The 10,251-nt window shown below is 39.9% G+C and overlaps 2 protein-coding genes across 3 annotated transcripts in view; one reads left to right on the forward strand and one right to left on the reverse strand.

Moving 5' to 3' along the window:
- The first annotated feature begins 84 nt into the window (after positions 1-84).
- Positions 85-4,564, forward strand: LOC135583813 (dol-P-Glc:Glc(2)Man(9)GlcNAc(2)-PP-Dol alpha-1,2-glucosyltransferase-like). Of its 2 annotated transcripts, none has more exons than XM_065158097.1 (8): positions 85-393; positions 509-597; positions 809-1,142; positions 2,156-2,432; positions 2,877-3,017; positions 3,114-3,312; positions 3,806-3,948; positions 4,025-4,564. In XM_065158097.1, exons 1-8 carry the CDS (start codon positions 304-306, stop codon positions 4,282-4,284), a joined length of 1,533 nt encoding a protein of 510 aa, XP_065014169.1. In that variant the 5' UTR covers positions 85-303; the 3' UTR covers positions 4,285-4,564. The 2 variants fall into 2 exon arrangements, with proteins under 2 accessions (XP_065014169.1, XP_065014170.1); XM_065158098.1 differs by having other exon boundaries at positions 86-393; positions 2,880-3,017.
- Positions 4,565-9,405: 4,841 nt separating this feature from the next.
- Positions 9,406-10,251, reverse strand: part of LOC103991900 (dof zinc finger protein DOF5.1-like) — a 1,680-nt gene continuing 834 nt past the window's right edge. The window contains exon 2 of the mRNA XM_009411441.3: positions 9,406-10,251. This exon is cut by the window's right edge and continues 313 nt beyond it. Coding sequence (XP_009409716.2) covers positions 9,653-10,251 — 599 coding nt within the window. The 3' untranslated portion in view covers positions 9,406-9,652.

Below are 10,251 nucleotides of genomic sequence, written 5' to 3' on the forward strand. Positions count from 1 at the left end.
CTCAATCTTTCATTGGTGAATTCGATACGCTACTTGCCATGTGATCAACATTTTATGACATCACGAGATCGTGAACCTTAAATCTCGAATCTATCCCTATCCCGTCAACTACCTCGGGGGAATTGTCCGACCTTAATCCTCCTTCGATTAGAAGAAGCTTCAACGCCCTCGACCATCTCCGGTGCAACGTGTCATAGAAGCTACTTTGGTGCGGTTCTTCGTGTCCAAGTGTACTCGTTTGAGGTCCGCCTTTCCGACTCCATCGAGGAGGAGATCTCCCCCGAGCCCTGAAGCCCCCTCCAAATGGGGAGAATAGCCGTCGCCGCGGTGGTCAGTTTGTGGGTCATTCCAATCTCCGTCTTGGTCGATCGAGTCGTCCCCGATCCCTACATGGTAGCTCACCCGTCCGTCTCCTGCTTCTCATCCCGTCTTGTTTTGGTTTTCGGTCACGCACGGTAGTTGTTCGGCGATATTCCTCTCTAACTGTTGTTGTCTCTTCTCCTGTCAGGATGAGATCTTTCACATCCCTCAGGCGCAGCGCTACTGCAGAGGGGACTTCGGGACCTGGGATCCCATGATCACCACTCCTCCCGGCCTGTGAGAACTCCACACGTTTATCCTCTTCCTTTGATCTCTCATGATGACAATAAACGATACACATCGAAGTTTCATAAAGCATATATCTTTTGATGCGTTATAGCTTCTCTTGTGTCTGTTGGAATTAGCAGTGCTTTTGATGCGCAAGTTCTTATTTTAAATAAATGAATCAACTATGTGCTGAAGCTGTGACTTTTTTGTGATTTTTCAGGTACTATCTTTCGCTCGTTTACATTGCGTCTTTGTTCCCGAGCATGTGGTTCGCAAAATTTGCCTCAACAATGTCTTCAATCTGTTCCGCTGAGATTCTTCGATCTACTAATGCTTTTGTGGCAGTCATCTGTAGTGTTTTAATTTATGATTTGCTCATCCAGTTAAGACCCACTCTCGATGAAAAGAAGGCAACAATTTATGCTATTCTACTAGCATCATATCCACTTCACTGGTTCTTCACATTTCTGTATTATACAGATGTTGCTTCACTAACCGCAGTTCTTGCAATGTACCTGGCTAGTCTAAAAAGGAAGTACTGGCTCAGTGCGATGGTATGGATTCCAATTATCAACATGATTTTTTTGGTGTTAAGGTCACCTTTACATCATTCATGTTCTAGTTATTATACTATTCAGGATTAATTCATGTATGAAATTCCATTGCATAATAACTGCTGCTTCTCACTATAATTTATTGTTCCATGGCCTCCTGTTTGTGATACGTTGACTGTCTTAATAGCCTTGTTCTTGAGCCAAATGGTTCATTCGATTCCTAGATTCCTCCTTTCTTTTTTTACTATTAAAGACAAAAGTCTTATATTTGTTTCAAAAATATAAATTTGTTATAATGGGAACTGAGGATTAAATCATCTCCATTCACACTTAAACATGTTTATGGATATGAAAAATTAGTCATGATCATACTAGAGCTCATAGTGATGTGAAGTTTTCGCTCTTGCTAGCTTAGTAACTTTAACTTGAATAGGGTATTTCTGAGGCGAGTGGTATAGGTGAGCCACCATCTATGGTCCACTAATTGTAGACTCACATGTGCGCCTAAATGCATGCTTGTTGAGACATACTCTTGAAACTGTAGGCTTTAAACACATTACAATTTCTATACTAGAAAATAAGACTCTTACATAATTGAATTGAATCAGCAATAATTAGCAAATTTTGCTTGCTTATCAATTCAAGAGGATTGATATAAGATTATAGCTTGAGCCATGGCACATAAGGAAAACCACATGTAATATTGAGTTTGCAATGATTCTCACGAGCCATTTTCTTAAAAATAGCATGAGGATAGCAACAGAAAACATTACCCTGTCATAATAACTTGGAGGACTATTCTTACTGATCCATGACAAGAAAAATGCTGTCTTAAAACCAGTCCACTTTAAATAAGGAATTAAGGATGCTTGTCTTATCAGTTGTGGATTGATGTCTGTGTAAATGTTTGCTTTGAGATTATATTTTAGTTTTGCTTACGGAGAGGTGCAGAGAAGAACAATTGTGGTGGATTCCTTCTGCATTCATTATTCTCTTACACTCTCATCATGCAGCTTGGTGCTTTGGCAACAATGTTTCGGCAAACAAATATTATATGGATGTTCTTCATTGCTGCTAATAGTGCTGTTTCTTATGCCGAAAACTTATATGGACAAGATTCTGTACTACAAAACAAACATAAAACAATGCTTGAGGACAATGATCTTCTGTCCGACAACAGAAGTACTCCAATTTCTTCAGGGTTGAGAAAGCGAAGGATGCATAATTCCTCCAGCAACAGCCAACAATCTGTGTTCAAAAGAAGTAAATTTTCTCTGCACCATCCTCCAGGTACTGTAGAAACTGTTGTAAATAGAATATATGTTCAACTCGGGTGTCAGCTTTTGTTTTCTGAAAATTCTGTCAAAGATATATCTCAAGCCATAATTAAGTAGCATATGTCCAGAATAGTTTGTTCTACTATATCAACTGGCACATATAATTTCGTCATTCTGAATGTGACATTGAACTATTGGTCATTAGAAAATGGTATGCGTTCAAGCAGTCTAACTCTAAATAGTGCAATAGTGCACATGCTTTTCTGATTTGTAGCAGTTTTAAACTTGCTGTTTTTCTTTCTTGAGATATTGGTCCTTCTTTTAAATTGATAAATGGAACGTAATTTAATATCTTTAGACAGAAGAAAAGACGAAGTTGTAGAAACATTTGGTTTTTATCCTTCATATTTATTCTTCTTTGTCAAAGGGCTTTCTATCATTTAATAGATATGTGCAGCAGGTTTTTTTGATGAGATCTTGGATGTCATCTCAAAGTTATGGAATCTGAAATGGAAAGTCGCCATTGCATTTGCACCCTTTGTGATGGTGCTGTTGGCATTTGTGACTTTTGTCATCTGGAACGGGAGTATAGTTCTCGGTACTGCACAGTGAATTGGCAAGCTTATTCATCTAGTTATCTGAATGTGGTGTATGATGCTTGAAAAATCTAAATAGCATACCTTGAATTATGCAGGTGCAAAAGAAGCTCATCCTGTATCTCCACACTTTGCCCAGATGTTATACTTTGGTCTTTGTTGTGCAGCTGCCCTTGGTCCTGTTCATTTTACACAAGCCACATGTCTCTATCAGTCTTTTAGAAAGAACAAGATTTTTTATTCTTTTCAAGTACTACTGGCTCTTGTCATAGGCTTTATTGCAGTATTCTTTTTCAGGTAAGGCTTATTTGGTGGTTCTGCTTACAATTTGACTTAGATGCAGCTATTTAGGGTTTGCGTCTCTTTAGCAAATGCTTTCACCTAATAGGTTGATCCATGACATCGGACTACAAGACGAAAGGCTAGATTATTAATAAAAATGAGAAGAACGTCAAAGAATTAGGCACCTGCAAAAAGAAGGAACTAAAATGAGGACTTATGATAATTTTTTTCTCTCATCTTTTTTCTGCCACTAGTAGGATATGTGGTCTTGTAGATTCCTATCATCTGAAAGCAAACTGAACATCCTACCCATTAGCAGGAATTAAGTTTACTATCTCATAGAGCTGCATGAAAATAGCTTATAATTTCCTTGTTTGATCCTTTTAGATTTTATTGGTAGCATGTAACCTGAGGCCAAAACTTCCAGTCATTTGTAAGCGAGTCTGAATTCAACATAGACTTTGATTAATTTGTAGGACTCATTATCAAATTCAATTTTCCGATGCAGCATAGCACATCCATATCTTCTTGCTGACAACCGTCACTACCCCTTCTATCTTTGGCGGAAGGTTATCCAAGTGCACTGGCTGATGAAGTACCTTTTGATCCCACTTTATGTTTATTCATGGTCTTTCATTATCAGCATACTAGGTCAGTGATGCAGCAATCCTGTTGAGAATTTTATGTTGGATCTCTCAAAATTTAACACACTTTGACCATTTAACAGGGGAACGTCAAAGGAGAATCTGGGTGTTGTCTTATGTTATTGCAACTGCACTAGTTTTGGTCCCTGCACCGCTAATCGAGTTCAGATATTACACAATACCATTCTATTTCTTGATTCTTCATTCTAAGATTGGCAAAACCAGTAATTGGCTGCTCATCGGTTGTCTTTATGCTGTTGTAAACATTTTCACGATGTACTTGTTTTTATTTCGACCGTTTCACTGGGATCATGAGCCTGGCACTCAGAGATTTATATGGTAATTCAGTGATGTATCTACAGAGCTTCAATTCCAGGCATGCTCCGGCCAGGAATGGTCGACTTGCTCAACCATCCTTGTACATTACGATGAAGAGTGCTGTGAATACCTGCAACATATCCATGCTGCACACTGCACCAGGTAATGGAAGAATTCTCGTACAAGTTTTTCGTGCATTGCTGTGACTTTGGTGTAACATTTACTGCACTACTGAATGAACAAATGAAGCATCAGTACCGCCAAACTTGAGCGATTATATATTCATGAGATTCTTATGAAAACAATGTGTTTGTCATTAATTTCTGCAGAACCTGTTTGGTTCTTGGTCTGCCTGTTTCTTTTGTATCACTGAATTTTCACCATGCAACTGATATCATCCGTCATATGGTTATATCAATGACTTGGAAGATCCAACAGCCAAAGTATCATCTGCTTCGTATGGCTATATCGATGGTGTAATTTCTACGGTCTGCCTATTCTTAATGAGTTCAGAAGCAAAAATGTTCTGCAACATGTAACCATGTAATTTTCACAGTGTTTCATTGCATGCACAAAATAGTGTTTGATGACACCTCTTTTTGCTTTATTTTTTCGTGTTGCAGTTTTACATTACAGATTAACTCAAAGTCTTCTTCAACTTCTATTGTCTATCCTAAGAGTTTAGTTTGATGAAGCAACTACAATCTAGTCACTAGCCATCACAGCAATTATTTGCAAGCAATCCAGAGGATGTCTATTGAGAGAGTGTGGATTTGCGGAGATAGAAGAATTCCTTGCGAACTGTCATGACTCAGACTTGATGAGATAACTAACCTATTAACTTGTTGAACCTAATCTATCGATTCAAAATATCTAGGCTTAAATTAATAGTAGTACTCTTATAATCTAAATTGAATCATAACTCACTCTAGAGTTGGCATATTATTTGTAAATAATTGCTAATTAGAGTAGGAAAGTATTATCTGTAAATGGGATTAGAGTATATTAGCTTTATTAAAAGAGTATTGATTAATCATCTACAGCTGATTAGTAAGGTCAGATTAAATGTGATGGATAAAGTCAATGCCAGAGCTTCAGATTCCTTCTCAAAGGGTATAAAGCCACACAAAAAATGCTTCAGCATGAGTCAAAAAAAAAAAAAAAAGTATCAAACAACAGTAGTGGAAGGCTTGTAATCCAAAGGATACTGTTTGTCCTTATAGGATACGCCATGAAGGTCCTGCACAATAGAAGATAGGGATAAGACTAGCTTTCACATCAAATGATCTGACAGGAATCAAGCAAACAATGTCGAGATTGTGCAGTACAACAATCTCATATCATTTTATAGTCAATTATAGTCTCGTCTTCTTAACATCAGAATTCAGAACCTCTTCAGCTTTACCTGCATATCTTTGTTACAGAAATGATGAACCAAGTCACATGATTGTTCCATCTTCCTTTCTTCTATGGAGTTGAAAGTTAGGAACCATCAGACCTCAAAAATGTCACCGGAAAATGAACGAAGAAATATCAACATTTCACTCATGTTTCTCAGGCTGCAAACACACAGGCTTTTACCTAATTTCCTCAGGCTGCAAACAGGTTCATGAAAGCTCTGGCCAATGACACAGTGCCCTCAGGTACCTCATTCCGTGATCAGACTCCATCGGTTGCTTGAACGGGGGAGGAAGATAGCATATGCATGCCACAGGCATGCATGGCAGCAGTAGCACACACGCACAGCATCATGGACCTTCGGCTCAAGTGTCTGCATCATGACAGACCTTTCAGGTCACCTTCTCCATGCCCAGTCCCTGTAAAGATCACCAAGCATGTCCTATCTCCAACCGGATTGATGTTAACGGCCACCATTTCTTCTGCCTTGTGATGGCCACATTTGCTTGTGGGGGACACTGGAGATGATGCTTGTTTGATTGATGATAAGCATTATAGACCAAACAAGGTAAGAGTCCTTCTCAAAGTTCAGAGAGAGGTCACTCATCGTTCATACTCACCATGGATTTTAATCATGTTATAATTAGAGTACGTGGAAAGTTAGCCCCATACTTTTTGACTCCTATATGAGAACTTGATTCATATCTAAGATGGGATGAACTGAAGACAAAATTTATCAGGCCAAAATGTGTACATGGATTGAGAAACCAAGCAAATTCACACCACATTCCATGTGAATTTAAGAGAGAAATGAAATCTGATGGGGGATTTCTCCTACAATCCATAACCTGTTGGCACATCATATGTCATCAATCACAGATTGATCAAACAACAAATTTAGGGTTATGGAAGTCCTGTATCTGAATCAAATGATCACAGATGAACCAAGTCAACTACAAAATCTATCAAGTTTCTTAGCAAACAAAATGGTCTATCAGAAATAGTTTTGAAAACATCCAAACTCCCATCTGATTTAGAATCACCAAATGATGAGTATATATGTAACAACAATAAAGATTTATTATGCTTTTTCCACCAAAAGTAGGTTCTTTTTAAAGCAGAATTAAACAAGTCATTGAATGAGACTACAAGTGATTGTCTTCTACATGTGGGATTACAAACCTCTATTGACCAGACTGATCAAATAATTAAGATTGGTGGTGTGAGATGCAGTAGTCAATCTAAAGCCCACACTCACACCTTACCAATGTGATTCCCATTACCAAATCATCAGTGAGAATAAATCTACTGCAAATTATGTAATGGATCTGAACAAGCTTCAGGGAGATAATATCTGCATGCACTTGTGTGACCACTCGATTGTCACATCCAAGGAAGACATATGTGATGTGAAGAGGAACATATGTGCTCATCCATCTCTCATGAATAGATCTTACAAGATTGACAAGTTTACTGAGAATAACATGCACAAATACAAGCAAAGAAGTTGCATAAAAAGAGATTTAAAAGTTACAAAGTGCTTCTCTATATAACACTGTGCTACCTTTTCTTTTTTACCTGTGTTCTAATATATTTTCCTTTGTGCATGACACACATGATGTGATATATCTGAGCCCTTTTAAAAGAATGGTACTAGGCCATCTTTAATGGTTCATGGAAACCATGAAGGTGATGGCCTATCCCTCATTTTGATAAGCAATCACATTGGTCCTATAGTGACCTTACACAGAAAGCTAATTTGTTCCTTTTATTTTTCTTTTCCTGATGAAAGCTAATTCAGATACCTGCATTTAAATCTTGACAAAAGGACTCATATATTCATGTACAGGTCAAGATCTTTTCTTGTGAAAGATCTCCATTCTGTCAGATGGAACATTAGTATGTGTGTGTGTGTGTGTGTGTTAGAATTAGGAGAGGGAGATAGAAAGAAGGATTGGAATAGAGTATAGAAGGTTGGAGATATATGTGAGGAGATGCAAATGACAGGAGAATGAGATAAGTCTTGAGATTTAGAAAGAGAATTTGAAGTTGATTCATAAAGCTTATATTAGGTTTTCGGGATCTGCTGGTGCTACAAAATGTATAATTTAGAATCTGATCCTCCATATTAGACATTGCAATCAGCACTACACATTACCCCCCCCATGCAACCCGGCATGCATGAGCTGGAAGAAGAACACGTAATACCAGAGACATGATCAAAGCAAGCTCAGTAAAAGATCTCTCCCTCTCTCTCTCTCTCTCTCTCTCTCTCTCTCTCTCTCTCTCTCTCTCTCTCTCTCTCTCTCTCTCTCCTTGTAAAAGACATATTTTCCTGAGGAGGATGGATGGCCAACTCATAAAGCTAAAGCTGCCTCCTTCACTGCTCCCCTAACAAAAGAACAGGTCCCCCTCTCTCTACATGCCATCAGCAGGCCTCCACCGACACCAACACTGCCTCCTCTTCCATGTGCAGCTATCTGGCACACCATGCTACCCTAACCATACACCACAATTAACGTGGAATTCCGAGCCCAATCCATGGAGCATACTCACCCTCCTCTCTGCTTTTCTCACTCAGGTTTCCACTACTCACCTATACCTATCGAGAGAGTGAGAGAGAGAGAGAGAGAGAGAGAGAGAGAGAGAGAGAGAGAGAGAGAGAGAGATTGCCTCGGTTCTTGGAAGAACGTACATAATTCCAAGAACCGACTCGTGTTTATCTGGTTTCTTCAGATCTTTTCCTTTTCATTTCTTGGTGATCCTGCGTGTGCTTCCACAACTGGCCTCGGTCTTAGGTTGCTGCTGTGGAATTCTCGGGTGGTGAGATGCGCACACATCTTTTGCTTTTGCCTGCATCGTACAGTCCTACATGCGTGGATGTGTCTGAGCTAAGTGATGGTTTGGGATCACTGAGACAACAAAGAGACGATGCGTAAGCAGTCGAGCTCAGCAGCAAACTGCAAGACTGTGACTTGCGCACAAAGAGGACCGACTCATGCTTTTGATGAACAATTGGTCATCCTTGAGATCAAACACCCATAAGAATGTCTTTGCGACCGATCACATTATGTTTATAATCATGAACTTTATTGTCAGAAAAAAACAAAAAAAATGGATTTAGAAGAAGGGAAAATAATCAGAATTTTAGATCGTATTTAATTAAGAGCTAAAATAGAAGGAAAACTAATATATATACATATATATACATTCATACATACATACATGAGTGCATGTGAGGAGGATACATGAATCATGCATGAAATGACGGTCAAAGTGATGGTTCTGCGCAGCATCTATCAAAAGATGAGAAGTCATCCATGATAGCTTTAATCTGCAAGCAATCATACCTGCATTGCAGAAAAGGCTGAAAGCTTGTCCCACTAGGCTGATTAGTTAAAGCAATCTATCGTCTGTGAGTATGCTCTTGGATGACAATTCTATTGGAGATTCATGTCCTATATATACGCTCATCTCCAAGACAAGATTTAACCGCAGCAGTTCTAAGTGATGAAGCAAATCAATTCGCTTCATATTATGATATCATCTCTGTCACATCCTTGTGTGATTCCATTTAATTATGTTGATGTTATGTGTCAAGATTATTAGATGAAATGCAGGCCACCACAGCTTGCTAGGTTAGGAGTTCAGCTAGTGATTTATGGCGGCAACTCAAGTGAGGTCAATGATGAGCTGCTCCATGCATGCATGAACTCAAACACCAAACAAGATACCAAGATCCAAATCATACAACGAAAACTACAATCCTACTTACTGATCCTGAGCACTGCATCTACAGATGTCCACCATATACTAGGAAAGGAGTTTGTGTCACTGAATCCTCCATTGATCTTTCATGCTTCGATCAGGTTGGACATAGGAGTAGGATTCTGGTACATAAGATTAACATGAGAATTCATGTTTCCTCCTCCAATCGAGTAGATCAGTTTTTTGGAGTCATTTCTAGTTGTATCAGATCAACAGAAGCTGTAGAATTACAGGAAATTGTCAGTTGATGAAGGGTTAATGAAACTTGGGAAGCCTGCTGCCCATCCACCACCATCTCTGCCACCCCAGACGAGATCAGTTCTGGGGTCATCAAGAGACTGTCTTGGAAGATTAAGCTCTTGTGAGTTGGCGTCCATCTTCACTGAAGCCAGTTGCATCAGGAGCCCGGAGCTGGGTTGAGCTTGCTCTGCAAACGATTGCCCGTCAAACTGACTACCTTCTCCGAAGAACGACGGGTATAAGTTTGGAAGTGGTGCCAATGGCGGCATCTGTGGTGGTGGTGGTGGTGGGGGGGGATCTAACCCGCCTAGGATTAAAGGAAGCTGCTGGATTTGCCAAGAGAGTCTGAGGTCCTCTACTGCATCGATGCTGGTTCCACTCGCCTGGTAACTCAACGCTAGGTTAGGAGTCCTGAAGTCCGGAACTGGGTGCAACGACGTCACTAGGGGCGGCGGCGGCTGCAGGGCGAGGCTGGTCATCGTTGCACCACCGCCCTGGCGAGTGGCCGAAGCAACCGAGGGTTTTGAAGAGGCACTGCCGGTGGACTTGATCCGCCGGTTCCTGCGGCAGCCGCCGCCCACAGGGA

The sequence above is a fragment of the Musa acuminata genome, chromosome BXJ3-7 (assembly GCF_036884655.1).
Source record: "Musa acuminata AAA Group cultivar baxijiao chromosome BXJ3-7, Cavendish_Baxijiao_AAA, whole genome shotgun sequence".
Lineage (NCBI taxonomy): Eukaryota > Viridiplantae > Streptophyta > Magnoliopsida > Zingiberales > Musaceae > Musa > Musa acuminata.

What these genes read in the sequence shown, in the direction of transcription:
- LOC135583813 (XM_065158097.1), top strand. Translation starts at nt 304, where the DNA reads ATGGGGAGAATAGCCGTCGCCGCGGTGGTCAGTTTGTGGGTCATTCCA. An exon ending in ATCACCACTCCTCCCGGCCT is followed by an intron (nt 598 to 808) that starts GTGAGAACTCCA and finishes GTGATTTTTCAG; the next exon opens with GTACTATCTTTCGCTCGTTT. An exon ending in ATTGCAGTATTCTTTTTCAG is followed by an intron (nt 3,313 to 3,805) that starts GTAAGGCTTATT and finishes TTTCCGATGCAG; the next exon opens with CATAGCACATCCATATCTTC.